This window comes from Protopterus annectens, chromosome 4.part0, assembly GCF_019279795.1.
Source record: "Protopterus annectens isolate FY-2018-M chromosome 4.part0, PAN1.0, whole genome shotgun sequence".
In the NCBI taxonomy this organism is placed as follows: domain Eukaryota; kingdom Metazoa; phylum Chordata; order Ceratodontiformes; family Protopteridae; genus Protopterus; species Protopterus annectens.
This window is the reverse complement of record NC_056733.1, coordinates 792,721,992-792,745,252: the sequence shown is the minus strand read 5'-3', so window position 1 is coordinate 792,745,252 and position 23,261 is coordinate 792,721,992. Positions and strand designations below refer to the sequence as shown.

The 23,261-nt window shown below is 38.8% G+C and overlaps 1 protein-coding gene across 12 annotated transcripts in view; it reads left to right on the top strand.

The window, feature by feature from the left end:
* Nucleotides 1-23,261, top strand: part of LOC122799590 (RIMS-binding protein 2-like) — a 2,967,700-nt gene that overhangs the window by 1,657,698 nt on the left and 1,286,741 nt on the right. For all 12 annotated transcript variants that reach the window (XM_044068753.1, XM_044068745.1, XM_044068749.1 and 9 more), the window contains one exon: nucleotides 9,724-9,813. In XM_044068753.1, the coding sequence (XP_043924688.1) occupies nucleotides 9,724-9,813 (90 nt within the window). The remainder of the gene's footprint in view (nucleotides 1-9,723; nucleotides 9,814-23,261) is intronic.

Genomic DNA, 23,261 nt, shown 5'->3' with positions numbered 1-23,261 from the left:
GAGCAGACACCACCTTAATTATGTGTGATAATCCTAACCATAGCCTTAACCCTACACTGCTCTGGGTCTATATCATTACATCGAAAACCCTAAACAGTGAATCCCTAGTCATCAAACTTAATAAATCGAAAACTACATTCAGTGAATGATCACTTCTACAAATTTTTTCCATGGGAAACTAACTGGTGGAGCAACCTAGTAATGGTCACAAGAATCTTATAATTTAAAATCCACCCAAGTGGGGGGCTGCACCCCCCCACCCCAACTAAATATACCAGCTCTGAGATCACACTACATTTGGGATAAGGGCAATTTCCCGATGATGGACAACCAGTTAGTTTCCCTGGGAAAAAATTTGCAGAAGTGATCATTCATTGAACATAACTTTTGATTTAAGTATGATGAATAGGGATTTGCTGTTTAGTGTTTTTGACGTAATGATATAGACCCCTGCTCCTAACCCTATCCCTACACATTACATTTGTAAATCCCCTTTTCTTAATGGTAATACTACCAGGATGACACTTGAGCTTGGTTTTGTAGCTGTGATTTACTAATATCGGGGTTTTTAGTGAGACAGAAATACTCAGTGTTTTCTGATTCACTCTTATGAGTCATTCGGTGTTTTGTGATTCTCTCTTTTTTGTTCTACCATTTGTGATTCTCTCTTTTGAGTTTTCTAACTTTCATGACATAATCTGAAATATATATCTAAATATATATATATATATATATATATATATATATATATATATATATATATATATATATATATATATATATATATATATATATATATATATATATATATATACATAGACACACACACACACACACACACACACATATATATATATATATATATATATATATATATACATACACACACACACATATATATATATATATATATATATATATATATATATATATATATACATATATACATATAGATAGATATATATATATATATATATATATATATATATATATATATATATATATATACATATATGTGTTATTTTACTGAGATGACATCACCGAAGTTTGAATAAATGGAAGTTTCCCATTACTGCATTCTTTTACAGGGAATGGAGGTACTTGACCTCTGATAATGAGTATAGCATGCTGGGCTCGCACACTAACATGCATCCATATTTACAAGAGGCAGCACCCTCTCTAGACACTAAACTTATGTGATATGATTTACAGGAGCTGGTCAAGGTTCCAAAAATGTATAACGTTTATTAAAAGTTTGTTTGAAAGCATTGCTTTTTTATTGTTTTTGCCTGTAATTTGTCATATAATTCTGTATTCGAATTTGGCTGTTAATGAGCCTACAGGCCATGATGAGCATGTGATTTGTTTTGGTACATGGTACTACTTTAGAAGTACTTTGAAGTCTAGTGTTAATTTTTCTGTCTGCCCCTCGTATATTTATCGCTGTGACTTCTGTAAGTGTAAACTGTATATCAGTGCCATGTTTATTCTTGTTTATTTCTGTATCAGCGTATCCTTGGAAACCCAACATTTGCATTATATTTTTAACACTGTTGTTGTCTGATAAATGCATTCAAAGCCTAAACTTTAAATCAACATCTCTAACATATTCTGGCTTTATTTTTTTCACTAAACTGCAGCTTTGCACATGGAAATGTCTAGCTGACACTTCTAATTGCATTCTGAACAAACTTAACAGAATGTGAGAAAGTATAATTACTTTTCCTCTCACATATGAGATGTCATTTTATCCTGAGCAGTAGACCTGTGAATATTACGCAGTCATTACTCAAGATACTGTGGCTAATACTACTGTTAAAATAAATCATTAATGTTGATTAACCCAGCACACAGAAGGGTGCTGTGCAAAACATAGATATGTGCAAATCCTTACTCCAGTACTTAAAGTACCTTTCTTATTACTTTACTTATTACTGGTTAACACAGAAGGTATATTATATATGGACCAATGCTAAAGGGCAATCATTTTGCGGTATTAAATTAAGCGACTAAAATAGCTGAGCATGGCAAAATATAATACATGTAATGGAGAAAGGAGCACATTATTTGTTCTTGCTGGGTTAGATCATGCATTTGAAGCATCAAAGCATCACATTCAGTGTGCCGTAACAACCAGCCTCTCATGTAAAGTACAGCTATGGCTATGTTTAAATAGACACAGGTACACAACAGACACAAGTACTGCTTGTCTTTTAAGCTGGGCTTAATTCGAAGTTTTTGCAGCAGTTCCTGAATGGCAGTTTTTCCTGGGTAGCGCTTTTTACTAGTGTGATATGACTATCTGAAACCTAACCTCATATGAGCTGGCTCTGTAGTAGGACAGATGAAGCCCTGATGATGCCCTAGATGACCTTGCTTGTGTTAGTGGACTGGAGGCTGTAGGAACCATCCAGGGAAGATGTGATTGACCACTTAGTCCAGCTGCAAGAATGCAACATCGGGGAGTACCAGGAGCTGCAACTCCTGCAACTTGGGACTCTGGGAGTATGTGAACACTAAACAGTTCACATGCACTGTAGCTGAAAACCACAGAAAGGTCCTCACATATCAGGCATTGAAGTATGTTTTATGTCTATTAGAAAGGTGTTAGTAGCATAAAAAAGTATTTTGTCCCCACACTGGGTATTAGCAATGATCCCTAGCTCTTGCCTTCCTCTTTTGGTCACACCTAGGGTGTGCAGGGTCAGAAAGAATAAAAGAGCCATTTTGGGATAGGGGCATGATAGTTGTAATAGGGCAGGGACCAAAAAGAAAGACAAAAATAAAACTTCATTTATCCTGTTCAAAACCTATAGCAGACTACGGAAGACCTGTCATGTCCTTATACACACATGGGTGTAGCTAGATATATACTGTCCATGCCAATGCATATATATTTGTGACTTAATTCTTTCATTTCAGGACTTTCCCAGTGAGAAAAAATATGTGTTATCCAGAATTATAAAATACCTAGGGATAGGGGCTATAGCTGTGGAGGGCAAGGACTTCATTTTGGACATTTATCTAAACTTCAAATAATGTAGTGTCTGCTCATGCAGAGAGAGTAGGATGTATTGCAGTATATTGTTATAACCAAAGTAACGATGTGCACTGACAGCTGACTGAGTGTATATTATGGTAGATGTGCCTTAGTAGTGAGTGACTACTTAAATGCACTGATTAAGATTATAGGCCACATTGTTGGCAGATGATTGTCAGAAATGTTCCAAAAGCACTCTTGATAAGATTTTATTTGATTATATAGTAGATTAATACATAATTAGCTATACTAACTGCTTCCTTTTACATTATGGTTCATACTTATTCAAAGTCTCGTTTGCATTGAATGAGTTAAATGTGCTGTTTTGAATTCTGTTGTCTTGCACACTTCATTCCTGTTCTACATTTTGTTGCATTTTACAGGATATGTTATTTAGACTGCTTAGTAAATTCTAGGCTTGAAATATCATTTAAATCAAAATACATGTTTTCTAATTGCTTAGTTTCTTTTCTAACATAAGTACCTTACAGATTCATAGATTGTTTCTAGGCTAATTACCAAGGGGGCCTTTCCAAGCCTAGCCAAGTTTTCCCGAAAGAATAATGATGCCTTGTATACAAACAGGACATTGAGGGCCAGGCATTTATACGCTACCTCTGTCCATAAGGGACACGGGTGCCAGGCCCGGTGTAAATTTCCTATTCCCTATCCACTGGCCTAGGTTGTGCTTAAACATGTTAATAGATAAACTCATTCCACAGAAGGTACATTCTCTGAGATACTTATCTGTCTCTCTAGTATATTATATTTAAGTCACAGACAAAATTCAGGTCCCTAGACCTTGTATTTCTGGTACTGTTTGACTTACAAATATGCAGTAGATTCATGAATGTGGGGTTTGAGGATGCCTTGTAAGCCAGGCACTAAGGAGAGGGGAAGGGTTTTTAGATGTCCTGCAAAAGTCAGGTTTGTTACACCTTACATTCTTTTTGTAAGGAACCTCTGAGGTCACTCTAGTTGCTGCTTATGCCTGGTCAAGTACGTAATGAAGGGAGCATTGTACTCTATGATTGGTCTGATAAGGGTGGAGTACAGTGTGATAATAACAATTGTGAACCTAGATCCCATGCCCTCACTTATAAGTGCACAATATTAAAGCATTTCCTCACCACTGTGGCCATGTGGTGAATAAAGGTAAGGCTACTGTATATGTGCATACCCAGATCCCTGACCATTGGGTCAACCTTTGGGGCATATTATTGACGTGGTAATTAGCTGGGATGGTTAACTTCCCAAAGGGTCCAATTATGCATTTCTTAGCATTAAGTTTAAGACCATGGCTTTAGCACTATTTCTTAGCCTGAGATGGCCCTTCTTCAAGAATGCTAGTATCTGCATGGGAGCTGATGATACCCCCAACTTACAATTATCTGCAAACTTAGTCAGCCATAAACCTTTAGCATTTGCTTCCATTTAAGAGGAATTGATGCCAAAAAGGAGGGAGCCCAGCTGTGAGAGACTCTGCTAGTGACTGGTCTCTTGGTGGGGGAGGGCTCACCTATTTTGACCTCCTGGGTACTATCATTGAGCCAGATGGCTATCCAGCAGGTGATAAAAGAGTTTATAACTAAATTAGTGAGCCTGTCTATAATGCCTGAATGGGGTATTGTCTCAAAACCTTGATCAGGTTGAGATAAGCTATTTGCACAGTCTTGCCTTCATCCAATGCTTTGGTGACCCTCTCATATGTAACTATATATTCTGATGTGTAAAAATATGTAACATATATTTCTGTCAGTTTGTAGCATCAAATGGTCCATTTTGGAACAAACAAACAATAACCAAATTAAAAAGGTTGTTCTGGCCTGCTGCAACCTCCAAAATAAACATTAGAGACCTAATCCCTAATACAAGATTTTAATGTACTACTCTGGGGATAATAGGTGACTTGGACTTTACATACGTCATTCTCAAGATGTTCTGGTTCTTCTAGACTAGACAATATTTATAACTAGCTACAGCCATGTAGTTGTATGGATCTGACAGGTCTTCAGTGGTCTGCTGTAGGTTTTGAATGGGACAAATGAAGTTTTATTTTTGTCTATCTTTTTGGTCCCTGCCCTGCTACAGCTATCATGAAGCAAAAAAAAAAACTTCTAACTTTCATTTTGTCTTTTTTGGTCTGTGTCTATACTACTCTCAATGTAAACTTGCTAGATTAAGTGTTATAAAACCAATTTGTACAAATGATAGTCTTTGTAATCATCATGTAATCAAGTGTGCCATTAAATCCTTGTATAATCTAAATGTGGAGCTTGTCTCCCCAGGACTCCATTGAAAATGGGTTCTCAAGGCCCAGTGGACTATCCTGGTAAAACAACTGCAAATAAATAAATAAATAAATAAATGCCATCATCACTGACCCCTTTTTCTCATTTCCTACATGGGGTCGGGGTGTTGTGGCAACTGTCACCATCTCTGTATTCAATGCCACATTCCTACTGTCTTCGCCACTCAAGTCTAACTGTCCCATGTCTTCTCTCGCACAATCCATCACCTTTTTGCTGGACACCTTTGTTTCCTCTTCTCTTGTTCCTGTCTGTCTCAAATCTTCTTTGCTAGATTGTCTTCTACATTCCTGTACATGGCCCAAAACACCGTAATCTGTTCTCTTTGACCTTCTCTGTCTGCAATTGGAGCTACTTTGGCTTTTTCTCTTCTGTCCACATTTCTTCATCTGTCCCACGGTGTGAATCCTACCACCCATCTCAGGCACTTCATCATCTCCATCACCTCTAGCTTCCTCAACTGCTCTGCCTTTATTGACCAGGTTTCTGTACAATACAGTAGTACCGGTCACTCATGAACTCTGATGCACACTCACACTGTGAAGACCTCTATGAACCTGAACATTGTTCGTCTTTGACTCATTTGGTCCTTGTACATAGCTTGCACTAATTCTATCAGTGTTTCTGGGACTTCAAACCACCACAGAACAGCCCACATCAGCTTTCTTGGGACCTTGTCATGTGTTTTCTCCAAGTCTAGGAATGCCCAGCTGGACTCTTTCCTCATCTATAGCTTCTCCTCACTATCTGTCTCACTGCAAACATCGGGTCAGTTGTGCTGCATCCTGATCTGAATCTGAACTGCTCATCTCCCATCTTACTTTTTACCACTCTGCATATTTGTTTAGCAATCACCCTGTCCAGAACTTCCATGGAATGTGACAGGAGTTTGATACCTTTGTACTGCCCACAGTTGTGGGAGTCTACTTTGTTCTTGAACACTGACACTAGTATGCTTATTCTCCAGTCATCTGGGATATGCCTTTCTGTCCACACTGTACAAGTACCCTCAGAGCCATTTCTCCCCTATCTCACCCAACATCTTTATCATCTCTGTTGTGACCTCATCTGAGCCTGCTGCTTTCCTTGACTTCACTTTCCTTAGTGCGGTTCTTACTTCTTCTATTGTGGGCTCCTCCTTTTCTGTCATTGTAGGCTTTGTCTGAGGCAGTACAGCTTCTGTGGGGTTTTGTTCATTCTGAAGCTGCTGGAAGTACTCCTTCTGTCTACTTTTGATGTCCTGTATACAGGTGAGCAGGTTGTTAGTGGCATCCCATATGAAGGGTGTCTGTCTTCTTTATCTTTCTGTCTTTGCCTTGTAACCTGATATAGTTTCTTTGTGCTATCTACTGAGTCACTGTCTAGAAACTGGTAGAGTATCTCCGATGCCTTGTTTTTCTCTACTGAAAATCCTTTCTTAGACTGTAGTATTCCTTCCTAGCCTGGGACATCTTTTCTATCTCCCACTTTTTCCTGCACTCCTTATTTTTGATGACTTCCTGGACATTTGCATTCCACAGCCAACTTTTCCTATGTACCTTATCTCCGTACCTGGCTTGGCCACATACCTGTTCTGTTGTCCTCATACATGCTGTTTTGAGGCAGCGCCATTCTTCTTCAACTCCACCTATTTCCTCTTCTTCCTGAGGTTCGGGATCCCAGAGTAATTCCTTGAACTGTTGTTTTTTTCTCTCTCCTGTCTTCAGCCTGGTCTGCATTGGCCTTAAAGCCTTCTTGGTCCACTACTTGTAGCTGATTGTGGCAAAGAGAGGTTTATGCTGTGGGCTAACTCTTTCACTGGGGATACCTTTGCAGTTACTGAATCTACACCCCCCCCCATGTCCTTTCCTTACTAAAAGGAAGTCTATATGAGTTGAATGTTGGCCATTCTTGTATGTGATCTTATGACAGAAATCTGGAATTGCCTCTCTTTCTTTATTCCTGTTGCCTCTCTCATGTGAGCCCAGACAGTCCTCATATCCAGTTCTGTCTGCCTCAGTATATGCAGTCAGGTCCCCCATTATCAACACCATTTCATGTTGTCCTGCTTTATCTAGTAGGGCCTACAACTGTTGCCTGAATGCAGTCTTTTCTTCACTATCACAACCCTGCTGTGGGGCATAGGCTGAGATTATGAATACTGCCCTATCATTACACTGGAGTCTGATTACCATGAGTCTGTCACTAATTCTGATGACATCCCTCACTGTTTTCTGAAGCTTCTCCTTCACCATAATTCCCACACCATTTCTAGCCTGTCCTCCTTCTGAGTAGTGGACTCTGGATCCCAAGCCAAGTGGCTTTGCTGCACTGCCCTTCCATCTTGCTTCCTGGATACATAGGATGTCCAGAGTCCTCCTTACCATCATGTCATCCATTTCCAAGCTCTATCCTGTCAGTGAAACTTCATTGTGTATAGCAATTCATAGTTCATGTTTGGCAGGTTGATTGGTTTTACATACAGCTTTCAAAAACAGAGCTGTCCCAGGTAACCCAAGCTGGGCACCTGGACACTAGCCAGCCAGTAACTTATTGACCCTGGCTGCTGAGCTTTATGGTGGGCACACACACTAGTCAATATGGGCACATACACCTGTCACAACTTTAGCACTGGACCCTGTTGTAGGTCAGAGTACTTCAGGTCCTCAACCTACTTATCACCGGTAACTACCCATGCCCATTTTTGGTGACATTATTCCACATGACCAAAGCACCTAGAGCCATATTTTTACAGCATTAAGTGGCTAGCCCTGCTGTGGTGCACAGTTTGTGATCCAAGTTCTCCTGTCTTGAGGATACTGTGCACTACAGTAGATGCCCAAAGTGGTTGATCTATACAACTCTTCCCCTTATAGGGCAACAGTTAGAGCCTGTGCTTCTTACCACAGGACCAATCTCCAGTGAGTCTGAGATGGAAACACTTAGCATGTTTTTCAAAGGTGAGAGAAACCCCGCAGAAGCACAGGGAAAATACACAGACTTCAAACAGGCATCGGGGAGAGGTCTGGATTGAACTTTGCACCTTCTGCATGGGAAGTAAAGACCTTCAGTATTATGCCAACTCTTAAACATTATCTCTCAATCCCAAATTGGCCAACTTATTCATTCTGACATGTAGGGTGTGTAGTGTCAGAATGAGCAAGTAGGCTAGCACACCCTAGGTGTCATTAGACACCCACAGCATTGGATTTTTGGTGTTTAATACTGTAGGAAACATCTAGACAATGAAGTATGTACAGTCTAAAGTCACTTATTCTCCCCAAGGTAGAACTTTACAATCTCATGTTTGGGATTTGGTCTCTGATCTTCACTCTGTACGTTGCTTATACTAGCACTGTTTTGTGGTAGCATTCATAGCAAGAAAGTCCCCTTCCTGTAGTATTTCCAGCAGCAAGAGACTCTTTTTTTTCCCAGTGAGATATGCAGAGTTAGCTAGCCAAACATTTGCTAAATTGTCGGAGGAGGGGGAAAAAAGGTCAGTAAATGCAAAAGACACATGAGAACTATGGGGCTAATACTTTCTCCACAGCAATGTATGCCCCACTTTTTGGGCATTGGGAAGAATTGCACCTAAGACCTGTGACAGAAATTATGGACATCGGGAGCATTACCATGAGAGGAACACTTGCAGGTAAGATTCCCATTGTAAATCCATGCCCTGTTGTATAATAAGTAATGTACAGAAGTGACTTGGAAAAAGGAAAATCTCATCTTAAAAGCAGTAAAATGATATAAAAAAATGAAACCTGCTTAGCCAGAAATAAATACTGGGTTCCATTCATCTGCAACGGTATAACATCTGAATATTGAAAAAGAAGTAGTCTGTAAAGTTTCCAGCTTCATTTAAAATGGTATTCGGGTGTTTTCTGTTCTACAAATCCTTTAGCATACAATGCACACAAATGACAGCCTGCAAAGAAAAATTCTCACTCGTCTTTCTGCAACGATGTTATGCACTAGGTGCAGTGAAGAATGGAGAGTAAAAACTTTCAGTTAAAGCTCTGATCCTCTATAATGAACAATCATTCCCTGGGATTTCATGCTTTTAGACCTCTTTGTATGGTTCTTCTAAACTTAATTAAACAGCTGGACTGAAAAGGCAGAACTGTGTTGTTTGCATTCTGGTCCAAGTGATGGATATTTTGCGTTGCATGCTGAGTTACAAAGATATGAACGTTAATTAAATGCATTGTCTTGCTTTGTATTTCAGAATATTTATTGAACCAACTTTTATTTGTAAAATAAGATATTTTTGCTGGCAGGCCTTTAATCTGTATGAAGAAAAGTAGTCTAAGTAAGGGCTGAACCAATGCAGATGAGCCGGTCATGCAGCAAGAAATGATGGTTGACACCTTCCCTTTTCTCTTTTCTTAGGAAAATGAGCTGAAAGACGCTGTGCAAGAAAATCATCGCTTGAGCCTTGAATATGCTAGACTTTCCCACAAGGCCCTGCAATATGACCAGGTAATGTTGGTGTTGCAGATCTGAGAATGGGTTTCTTCCATTTACAATGCTAATGTGCAGCTGATAAAAGCACATAGCTTTGAGGGTTTTTTTTCTTTCTTATTGAATTTGTGAGTTTGACTTCAGACAGATGAAGAAACAAATTTCATTTCTTTGCTGTTAGGACCTCAGGGTGGAATGAAGTATGGTGATGAATCAGTAATGTGAAAATACTGTTTGATTTATTAATGTCTTAGCTGTGTGGACTGTGGCTTCTCAGAAAACTGGTTTGTAAATGCCACTGCTTTAATCACAGAGAGAGTATTAATTTGCATCTCTGCTTATCACTAATACAGCAGAAGTATATTTTAAAAAATATTAAAGGCTATTGTGAGTTTTACTGCTGGGTGTGAGTTATTTTCTGTGAACAGTGTTGATCGAAGGGTAAATTTGTCTATTTATACAGTATGTCTGATAGTCCCAGCCACATTTTCCTGCAGTGTTCTGAGGAACTACATTCCATTGCCCAGTTATGGAAAGCAGTCTGGTTTGCCAAAACTCTTTGTGCAAAATAAACCTTCCTTACACCCTCCAGAATCTATTTCCTTCAGCTTTCATTGTCTATATACGAAAAGTGGGATGCATTTTATATAGGAAAGGTAACTGCATACATAGTTGCACTCTTTTTGGGCCTGTGTAATTTTGCTTTTTGTGTAACGTAATTTTACCTATTGTTCAATGCAGCTTGTATTAGATAAAACCTGCTAAGTCATGATGGTGCTCATATATACAGATTTCAAATTCTGGTATCAAAGGTGTTGGTAAGATTGCAGCTGTGTGAAAATTATTAACATGCAGTGCATATGACAGTACATTTTCTTTTTAAACGTATGGAAGAGTTGGTCTGTTCAGTCATACAAAAGAGTTGATAAGCAGAATCACCATGCCTCCAGTGGGATTGATGGCATTTCTTAAGATACCTGTGTTCCTCCTTCATCAGTTTATCTTGTATAGTATTGCATTTTGCTTTTAAAGTTTTTATATTCATGGTGAAAATAGTCAGGCTTCTGGTGGCTAAAAATTTCCCTTGCTAGTTTTAGTCTGTCTTATTAGAAGATTCTCATAAATATGTTTTGGTTATGTTGTAATAAACTTTCACTTTATATGCATATAAAACAGCAAGACATCATATGAAATAGACTAATAGATGTACCAGCCAACTTAATATTAAAAGAGCCATTAGAATTGCATTCAAAATGCAAAAGCAATCTGATAACTGAGTAACACTATAGTAGAAATAGATAGTTAGGGGTTTTAATCTCATTACTGGCAACTGTGTGTGTGTCTTTGGGTGATTATCCTGTTTGGCTGATACCATTTTGAACCTATGAACTGGCACCGTACCTGTGTGCCCTGTTCAGTCACGGGTACACCTCAGGCTTTGTACCTACCAAATGGCACACTGCTACAGTCATCCCTCTCCACAAAGGAAGAGCAACTACAGACCCTGGGCACTATTGCCCCATTAGCCTGACGAGCCCGATACGCAAAGCTATGGAACGCATCATCATGGACCTAATAAACAAGGATATAGGGAATCCAAACTCTGGATCCCACACAGTTTGGTTTTGTGAAGGGTAGATCATGCCTGCTCAACCTGGTCAACTTCTTTGAGTCAGTCACCAGTGCTGTGGGTGAAGGCAAGGTGATTCATACAGCCTACCTTGATCTGGCAAAGGCCTTTGATACCATTCCCCACTCAGGAATCATAAAAAAAACTCACTAAGCTAGGCATCAAACCCTGTATCAGTAGGTGGGTTGCAAACTGGCTCACATATAGAACCTACAGTGTGAAAGTAGCTGACTCCAAGTCAGACTGCTGACCAGTAACGAGTGGAGTCCCACAGGGTTCGATCCTGGGTCCTCTCCTGCTTATTATCTACTTCTCTGAAGTCCAGGCCAACACAAACGGACTCTGGTTGACAAAGTTTGCAGACAATTGCAATTTGGGAGCTATTATTAACTCCCCAAGTGATGTTGACATCCTGCCAAAAGGCCTCACTGAGACCATCGACTGGTGTCAGAACCATGCCCTTAAGCTCAATGTCAAAAAAATGTGTCATCATCCCCTTTGGGAAAAACTCGGTTCCCATGAATTACCACATTGATGGTAGTCCACTGAACACAGAAGGTGCTATAAGAGATCTGGGAACACAGGTTGACAGCAACCTCTCTTTTGACCACTGTGGTCAGAAAGTCCTTCTATGTAGCATATCTCATTATTAAGGGTTTTGCATTCAGGAAGAAAGAGGTCATTGTCTCCCTCTACTCTTCCCTCATTAGGGCAGTCATTGAGTACAATGTCCCATTTGGCATGTACCTCACTAGACACCTGCAACAACTGGAAATGCCACAAAAGTACCTCACAAAGATGATCCTAGGCCTTAAACACTTGTCCTATATGGACAGACATAAAAAACTCCAGCTATTCTCTGTCTCATATCGCCTACTTAGAGGTGATCTCTGCTTGACTTACAAAGCCGTGTCTGACCCAGCTCTGTTAGAAATGCTACATCTAAAGAAATCCCAATCCCTCTGCACCACACGCTCCAGACACCTCAACCTCATTACCACAATCAACAGAACATGCTGAAAGGACAGGATCATAACCCAGAGACTGCCCATGCTATGGAATAGACTTCCCATACATGTCATACAGAGCACCTCACTGGCCCTCTTCAAGAGAAATGTTGATGAGTGGATGGGAAATAGAAAATTCACCCCAGGGATCACTCCAGTGGCTCTACTCGACAGAGGCACTGGGAACTAATGTCGGGTGGCACGATGCCAGGGTAATCCTATGGACTAGGCTTGTAAAGAGTCCAGGGCCATTAGCCTAGTACACACCTATCAACCTATGCACCTATGAACCTCTTAGCTCAAAAATCCTGGACAAAGCCTGACAGAATGGGGGGGACAAAGGCCAAAAAATAGGGACAGATTTTAAATATTGCTCTTATAAACTTAGAAAGTTGTCAGAATAACAGGATTTGTTTTAGCATCCATTTTTCTGAAGGATATGAAGTCTAAAACAAGTGAGTATCATTATTTAGTGACTTTAATCCTCATATCATCCCTGTGATTTGCCAGAAAATCATACATTTTATGAGGAAAATTCAAAATTATGAGGCAAAAATCTGAACATTCTGCAAAACTCTGTACAGTTGAGAGGTATGAGATATGTGTATACATGTAAATACAAATAAACATATAATGTCAGAATATGTTATAGAATTAATAATGATAAAATACTTGGATATTGATGTACTTTAGATAATGAGGCTACTAACTATGTATTGGAAAGCTTAGGTCCTGAATGGTAAGACATGGGCAAGTAAAGGTCATTTGACATGCCATTTGAGTAACACAGAACTGGAGAATTTTCTAGAAATGCATTATCACAATTAGCTCAGTCTATAATGAGAATTTGAGGAATGAGGGCATCTCTGTAGTTTGGGAAGGAAAGAGCTGACAGAAAATCCAAATGGCTATTATGAATGAGTGGATGTGTAGGAACAAGGGTGCTTCCCCTGTGATAGAGCAAGCCACAAATGGTTGTGTTGTATTTGCTCAGTCACAGCCAGTTTTTATAAATTCATAGATATGTCAAGGCCATTTAGACTTATGGCCATTTATGCCTTGCCAGTACCTTCCCTCAGGTCACAATTTCTTTCTTCAGAAAGACCTTACCAATGAATCTCAGAGTTAATTTGTGAATATCTATCCAGGTTATATTTAAAGGAAGATAGTGAGTCACACTGCTTAATGTCCAGAAGTTTATTCCAGACTTTTAGGAGTCACTGGGTTATAAACGTGGCCCTCCATCATGTTTTATTGACCTGCCAGTGATGATTTAGTTCCATAATTGTAGTACTGGGGGAGATATTGAACTTGCATAGAACCAAGAGGCCCAGGACAATCAGGTCTCTAATGGCACAGTAAGCAAGAGAGAGGTCACCCTAAGACACTGACTAAATGAGCATCCAGTCTCTCTTGATAGCTCAGGGTCTTTAGGTATGTGATATTTTTGGTTAGGAACCTCTGGGGTCTTTCTAATGTCTTAACATGCTTAGTGATATATATCCTGAAGGAGGCATCGCACTCAATAATTGGTCTGATGACTGTTGAGTCTCAGAAATTAAATATGTTCTTTCTGCAATTAGCTGTTCTAAATAAAAGGATTTCCTGACATCCATTGTCAAATAATGGCCAATGGAAAGGAAGCTATCAACCTAAGTTCCTAGGAACTCATTTTGAAGTCATCCACACAGTATGATGAGGGGAGAAGTTTCCTACCAAAAGCGATGATGCTACATTTTTTATCATTTAGAGAGAGTTCATGCTAGAAGGTTTGGGGTTCAGAGGGTGACTTAACCCCCAGTTTACACCCAACTGCAAACTTTGTTAGCCAGAGATATTGGCTGTGTGCTTGGAGATGTAAATACCAAAAAGTCAGGTCCCAGCACTGAGTCCTGTTGGACACCACCGGTCACTTTCAAACATTCTAATGAAGTGCCTGCAACTTGCACTGTAAAGGTTTTGTGTTTCAGCCAATATGCTGTCCATCTTACCACATATGGGTTGGTTTTTAATAAATCTAGCTGCTGCCTTGAAGAGTTGTGCCACATGGCCACTGCCTACAGACTCTGTTACCCTTTTGATTAAGAACACAGATTAACATCCCCATATTAGTTGAAAACAATGTTTTTGCAGAGGAAAACACCTTTCTGCTGTACACCAACACTCAGTTAAATATGTTAATGCCATGATTTTCCAAAATTGGTAAGGTCTTTCAACTAGCACATAGCAGTCCTGGACAATCAGTAGCAATTTGTACAAAGTAGTAGCAAAAAAAAAAGAAAATAAAAACTCTGAGGAGCAGAAACAGTGAGAAGATAGGATATGGCCACCTTTCTGCCATAATGGTTCATAGTAGGAGAGGTGGGTGAGGGTCAGAAAGAGTTGATAATGAACATTTACTTTATTTCAGGGGAGGTAGATTTTTTTAATTCAGGGAGTACAATAGCAGTATGAGCACTCATTATTAACCCTGACTGAACAACAGTGTGGAAATGGAGGAGTAGACTCCCCCAGACTGTTACAAAATAAAACACAGAAAGAGCTTTACAAAGAAAGATTGTTTTCTATAGTTGGTGGTAGTGGGGCGTGTAACAATGGTGGACTAGGTTCCTGTGAAGGCATGGGGATTGCCATCTCTTCTCCTATCTCGAAATGGATGCACAGATGTAAGAGTGAGCACTTTGTTTTAGGATGGAACAGAAATACTAAAGCAGAGCATCATCTTTATTTTAGGTTAAGCAGCAGTAGATGTGTGACCTGTCAGTGTGTGTGTGTGAAGGAAATGGCATTGCAGTAGTGAGTAAACCCCATACGATGTATGCTGAGAAGGGGCACAATGTGTCCACTAGGACAGAGGAAGCAGGCTTCTTATGTTACGAGCTTCTTAGTAAAACATTGTAATGTATAGAGTAGTGTAACTTTACAAGTACCCATAAGGCAATTGTGTATTTACAGTGTCACCTGATTGTGTGTGATGTATATGCAGATACAAACAAAAAATGTGAACTCTGATCATTCATTTGATATTTTTGGGCAATTGTTGACCTGTTTAATGGACTTGGCAATTTACTACAGGAATTTATTAACAGTACTGAACAAGACATGAAAGCGCCATTGCTAAGGGAAAAAAAATACTGTCAGGATGATCAGGTGAAAAAAAAAGTTCCGTTGCCCAGCCGACAGTACTACATTTTCTGTGATGAAATTCACCTGTTTGGAGTATTGCTGTTCACATAACAAATTACTGGAAAGAATCCATGAAGCATTCTTGTGCATTGTTAAGTGTAAAGAAAGGGCACGTGGGATAATCTTTTAACCAGGTATGTCCCACCAAATAGAGCTGATATCATAAGCTGTCAAATCGACAGTATGGCTAAGCAACACTGATACCAAGATGTTTTATGAAATGTGAGACAGCTCATGGAGTAACATAGATTTTTGGTTCAGTTTTGTACATTTTTACAAAGAATGGAAATTTCCAGTTATCACCTCTTCGACAAAGGGCCCACAATCCAATGGACAGGTTGACAGAGTCATGCAATCTATAAAAAATGTACTGAATAATTTCCATTACAACTAATTACACTAACACCTTCTCAGTTGTTGACACAGAGTATGAAGGAACAGTTATCTACCTCTTCTGTATTACTGCCACCACACAAGAATATATTAAATGTAAAATCTGCAACTAAAGTGCTCAGAGGAAAAACTAAAACTATACCTTTGCAGATCAATTAATATACTGTGGACTGTAAAGCCTGGAAAGGTGAACCCATTCAACAGACACTTGGAGCAGATGCAAGCTGTTGTGGTAAATATAACAAATACACCAAGGTCCTGCATTGTTCACATTTAAGTTTATCTAAGACTCAGGTGCAGTCATGGTAGTACTGGATTGGTGTCTCCTGAGAATCATGAACTTTCTGAAACAATACCAGTAGAGGATGGTTCTAGCTAAGAAGTTTTAAAATGTTGCCAAATTATTAAGTGAGAAATATCTGATCAGGATACTTTTATCAAAACTATTTGTTTTCTCTTCTATGATGTCATCAATTACATCATCTACTACTATAGATTATATAGTATCCAGATGTAGGAAAGTAGTCAAAAAAGCCATCCAGATGAAATGACCTTGTGACATATTATGATAGCTAACAGTGATTTGCATTATTGCAGTCTAATTGCTGTGCATTACTGTTGTATGAATCTGATTGCATTGATTTATCTTCATGTATGTACACAAATATTTAAATGTACATCACGTGATATGCCTAAAATAGTGCAGAATATGTATTATTGCTTGTGTAACTGAAAGGCTTTAGCTTAAGGGAGAGAGATATAATGTACACTGTGGTTTAGCTTTCAGAAGTCCCTATGAGGCTAGTGTGCATGCATGTGTTCCAGTCTGGCCTTTTGGATGCTGCCTGTCTTATTAGTGTAAATGCAATGCTAGGAATAACAAGCCCACCATCGCATCATTTTTGTTACCAGTATGTGATGGTTATAACAGAATCAGATGATGGTCAAATGAGACCCTAGGCAGGGTAATGGATCAGCCTCTCCCAACAACAGCCCATGTCACCTCCCACACATACAGAGATGCACAGCAATTCTAGTGTCCCATTATTTGGCTGTTTCTCCCCAGTTACCATAAACAATGTTTGAACCTGTTAGTTGGCATACAGTTTTCTTCTTAATTTCTACAGTGATTACAGATATTTGGATTTAATTTAAAACTTTTATTTCAAATTTTATAACACAAACATGGATAGCCACTTGCTAAACAAAACAATACAGTCTCACAATGAAAACAGACGTAGCACGAGCAACAGTAAACTTCTCTGCCCTTAAAACTCACGTTCACTGAAACCCACATTGAAAGAACATGGCATGCATCTGGCCAGTGGTGGATTAAGTTTACCTTTGGGCTGTTTTCAGACAATGTTTAGGGCCATGCATACATGCATGTGTTCTTTGATTCACCTTCCTGATTGTATTAAATTATATTCCTTGTATAATATATCATCACTTGTAAGAGTGTGTTTTAAATTTGCAGTTCTCAACATTTTCCCAGTAAGCAATGAAACAAGACATATAAACCAATTATGACAAAACTATCCATTTCAGAACATTTCAACTAAAAAATGTCACTCAAAACTTCTGTCATTACAATCCGCCAATATCAGTCAATATGCACAATCTGTGCAGAAGTAAAAGTCATCTGAATAATTCCACATTAAAGACATCTATAACTAATGAAGAGATTGCTGCTGGCAAAAAAACTTTGCATTTCAGTATTTCATCTACAAATTCAGTGGCTGCTGCCCTTGAAGAATAAATTGCCTATGTTAAATTATTTTTAAAAATGTTGGTAAGCTAGAAGTTTTGCAGTAGGGAATAGCTGGCAAACCGACAGCAGGTTCATAGCAACTAGGAATCTCACCCAAAGGAGGACATTCGCAGGTGTGCAGCACCTCTATCTTGCTCTTAAAGTGCACTGTAGTATCTGCAATCCATCTATGTGGTGTGGGATTATTAACCATAGCCTTCTGCACCAAAGGCAAATATGCTTCCTATTGTGCTACTAACACTACTTTTAAATTCTATAGCACAAACACTGATGGCCATTTGCTAAAGCAAAACAGTTGCACATTAAAAATAGACAGCATAAGCAAGTAAAGTTTATTTCCCTTGAAGCTCACAATTCCTTAAAAATGCACTGAATCTCAAAATTCCTTGAAAATGCACCCCATTGTATTCTGGTAGTTGATGTAGAAGATTCAGGCTCTTGTCACTTGTAACTAAGATACAGGGTTTGAGCCTGGGCAAGTTAATTAACTAACCTGCCGTCCCTAACTAAAACATCATACACGCAAATAAACATATTCACACACACAACAAAAGGGCTCAAGTTCAAGTTCTCACATGTGAAAGAAGGATTTTAAATCTGTGATGCATGCACATATACAGAGTGTGTCCTGAAGAAGAAATGGAATTAATCTTTTTTAATTGTGTTAATGTAATATTAGCCCTTAGCCAGCAGACTCTAGACAATTGCCTAGGTTGCCTAGTGCTGGATCTGGGTCTCAGTTATACCAATGTTACAATCTGGCTCAGGGGTATAACAATGTTATAATCTGGCTCTGGGTTATAACAATATTGCAGTCCTCTATTAGAGACCCTCAGACAGATGCATACTCTGTACTGATGCTCAGGAATCCAAGTCATCTCTTTTCAGATGAGTCCAATTTTACACTGCTGCCCAGTACCTTACTAATATTAAGGATCCTATTTCTTTGTCACAGAACTTTCCAGACCTTGGTTGATCTCAGACAATAGACTAGATTATAGCTGAACTCTTATTTGTTCTCTTTTTTTGTTTATTTTTTTCAGTCCAACATACTTTTATCTTTCTATTTAATGTCCACATATTAGACCACTTCGTTCCTTCTCTACTCTGGAACAAGGATAACTTATGCTGTAAGTTTTTTTTGTGTGTGTGTGTGTGTGTGTGTGTGTGTGTGTGTGTGTGTGTGTGTGTGTGTGTGTGTGTGGGTGGGTGTGTGTGGGTGTGTGTGTCTACCTATGATGTAGTCCCCAACCTCTAACTTGGAACATACAGGTTGCATCAGCATCATTTATTTTTCACCTGAGATTCATTAGGTCCCTGGTCTTTCAGCCTTACTATCCTCTCTGACCTTCTTAAACTTATATCTGTCAAACACAGAACACCTGCAGTGTGATTAGACACCTCTCCTCCAATAAGATGATGTCCCCATTATTCTACTATCTTAATATTTGAAATGTATATTTTGTGGCTGTATTTCGCCCAGCTGGTTCTTAAAATCCTAGAATCCTATCTAAGAATTCTGAGGGTGAAATGCAGAAAATCTTACATTTAGCCACCGCATGTAAACATAAGGGAAGATGGCAAGTCACTGATCATAAAATGAAAATCGCCTTTGCATAATTACATTTCAGCTTAACAATCCATGGCAGGCTTCTGCATAATCTAGAAAAATTACCTGATGATAGGATAAGATCTAAAATTTCCCATTGCAATTTGTGGACTAGTTTCTTATCAAACTGTCCTGTAATGCTGTTGTAATTGCACTTTTAAGCTATACACTGTCTCCATATTAGTTTGTTCATGTTTTATTACATTTTAATGTACCAGCAATCCACTGAACCTGACATGAAGCCACACACCCCCATCACATCAACACTCTGTTGTCAGACGTGACTACCCAGCCATCCACTGACCTTGCCATGAAGCCATGCCCCTATCCTGTCAACAGTCTGTTGTCAGGGGTAACTACCCAGCCATCCTCTGATGTTGACATGAAGCCACACCCCCATTATATCAACAATGTGTTGTCAGGGGTGACTGATCACTGAGAATTATTCTTGAGAGCTCAGTTAATAGCCATCTTTCTCAATGTCTGGCTGTTGGATAACTAGCTCAGAGTACACAAGTCAAATTGTTCACTGAATTTCTGAATCCCAACCCTAGTCTTTGTTAATGATTTTTATTGAGGATTTCATTCACGTTCCTAGATGGCAAATTTGGCAATATTCATAAGAACATTACTGAAGATCTCCCCAATCACAGTATATCTACAAAAATAATCTTACCACAGTAGTTATGTTCCTTCAAACATTTGTAAAAAGAAAATCTAGTCTTACTTAGAATTCTGTCAATGTCACTTCAAGAAACATAAACTCCATTTCCCAGTGTCTTCTATTAGAGGCATATGAGAGAAGGTTTTTTATGATTACATTTATCCTTTGTGCATCTGTAACAGTGAAGATTTTTTTTCTGCATTACCACAGGCTTCTATATAATGTAAAGTACAGATGGTTAATCTGTATTATGTGTTAGCGGTGCAGTAGTAAGCCGGCAGAAGTAGTAAGTGTATAAAATGTTTGTCTTCGGAGCAGACATCTACTGAAGGCACATCCTACTACTCAATGCATAACTCACCAAGTTGTTAAACTTTCAAAATTTCAAAATTCCTTGAAAATGCACCCCATTGTATTTGTGTCCACATATTAGACCACTTCGTTCCTTCTCTACTCTGGAACAAGGATAACTTATGCTGTAAGTTTTTTTCTGTGTGTGTGTGTGTGTGTGTGTGTGTGTGTGTGTGTGTGTGTGTGTGTGTGTGTGTGTGTGGGTGGGTGTGTGTGGGTGTGTGTGTCTGCCTATGATGTAGTCCCCAACCTCTAACTTGGAACATACAGGTCGCATCAGCATCATTTATTTTTCATCTGAGATTCATTAGGTCCCTGGTATTTCAACCTTGCTATCCTCTCTGACCTTCTTAAACTTATATCTGTCAAACACAGAACACCTGCAGTGTGATTAGACACCTCTCCTCCAATAAGATGATGTCCCCATTATTCGGCTGTCTTAATATTTGAAATGTATATTTTGTGGCTGTATTTCGCCCAGCTGGTTCTTAAAATCCTAGAATCCTATCTAAGAATTTTGAGGGTGAAATGCAGAAAATCTTACATTTAGCCACCGCATGTAAACATAAGGGAAGATGGCAAGTCACTGATCATAAAATGAAAATCACCTTTGCATAATTAGATTTCAGCTTAACAGTCCATGGCAGGCTTCTGCATAATCTAGAAAAATTACCTGATGTTAGGATAAGACCTAAAATTTCCCATTGCAATTTGTGGACTAGTTTCTTATCAAACTGTCCTGTAGTGCTGTTGTAATTGCACTTTTAAGCTATACACTGTCTCCATATTTAGAAGTTAAGTTTGTTTATGTTTTATTACATTTTAATATACCCAGCCATCCACTGAACTTGACATGAAGCCACACCCCCATCACATCAACACTGTGTTGTCAGACGTGACTACCCAGCCATCCACTGACCTTGCCATGAAGCCATGCCCCTATCCTGTCAACAATCTGTTGTCGGGGGTAACTACCCAGCCATCCTCTGATGTTGACATGAAGCCACACCCCCATTATATCAACAATGTGTTGTCAGGGGTGACTGATCACTGAGAATTATTCTTGAGAGCTCAGTTAATAGCCATCTTTCTCAATGTCTGGCTGTTGGATAACTAGCTCAGAGTACACAAGTCAAATTGTTCACTGAATTAATTGTTCACTGAATTTCTGAATCCCAACCCTAGTCTTTGTTAATGATTTTTATTGAGGATTTCATTCACGTTCCTAGATGGCAAATTTGGCAATATTCATAAGAACATTACTGAAGATCTCCCCAATCACAGTATATCTACAAAAATAATCTTACCCCAGTAATGTTCCTTCAAACATTTGTAAAAAGAAAATCTAGTCTTACTTAGAATTCTGTCAATGTCACTTCAAGAAACATAAACTCCTTTTCCCAGTGTCTTCTATTAGAGGCATATGAGAGAAGGTTTTTTATGATTACATTTATCCTTTGTGCATCTGTAACAGTGAAGATTTTTTTTCTGCATTACCACAGGCTTCTATATAATGTAAAGTACAGATGGTTAATCTGTATTATGTGTTAGCAGTGCAGTAGTAAGCCGGCAGAAGTAGTAAGTGTATAAAATGTTTGTCTTCGGAGCAGACATCTACTGAAGGCACATCCTGCTACTCAATGCATAACTCACCAAGTTGTTAAACTTTCTGCGGTTGGTATCTTCCAGTCATTGCCCCACTCTGAAGCTGTCAGTGTAACTGTATCACTGCATGGTCACAATGCATAACTTTGTAGCCGAGACACAAACTGGAACACTGGGTGATATGTGATACTTCTTTCATTTAGGTCTATAAGTTTTTACTATGCAGATGGTCTGTGGGAACATATAGAGCTTAGTTATGTAACCAAGAGAGTCTAGTGGGTGGATTTGCCACCTCACTTGATGAGAGGCATACTGTTTGTCCCAGGAGTAAATTTGGGGGTACTCATCCAGTCATCAGGGCAGAATGTGAAGGAGGACAGATGGTGATATGGATGGTTGTGGACATCAGGGTGCTAAACTCAGAGCAGAAAGAGTGCTCCCCAGCTGGAGTTTGCCAATATTCAGGGGGGAGTATAATTAGTAACTTTAAAACATCACAAGGCAAGGAAAGCAGAAATATTATCACATGGAGAGGAGGATTTCCAGTGAAAGTCTAAGAAAATAGCTGTAAAGTGCAGAAAGAGGGGCAACCACTGTTTACCTATGTGTTTGTTTGCATTACAGTGCAAAACTTATAAACATTATTACATCATTTTGAACAAGGTGTATTGTATTGGAATGCAGGTAAAGACATCTGATTACTGTCATGCTTTGACATTAATGACCTATCCTGGCAAAACTTTTGACCTTATAAAACAGCATTCAAATGTGGCAGATTAAAATGAGCAATGAAAAATGAATAAGTTAAAAGGCAATAATTTTAAAAACATAAAATATACACGTACTGATAGATGATTTCACATGAGTAAAACAAGTCATTTGTAGCTATGCCAAGTGTGGAAAGAATATTGAAAAAAACACAGTGGCATTTTTTTAAGTTTTGCTTCATAAAGAAAATATGCTTTAAATCTTAACCCTGCTAGATAATTTTTTTCATTTATAGCATTTGCAAGATATTTAACTTCAGTGTACAAATATAATGTAAATGCATAATATTTAATATGTTGTAAGAATGCATCACAATACAATATGCGTTGCACCATGATGCCAAGGCCAAATTCCCCCTTACAATAAAGAATAAATATAAAATAAATAAATGCAGTTCAACTGTGTGAGCTTGTTGAGGCAATGTAGCTGTCTTATATGCTTTCTGACTACTAAACTGTAGCTTGTTTGCTTCATTCCATTTT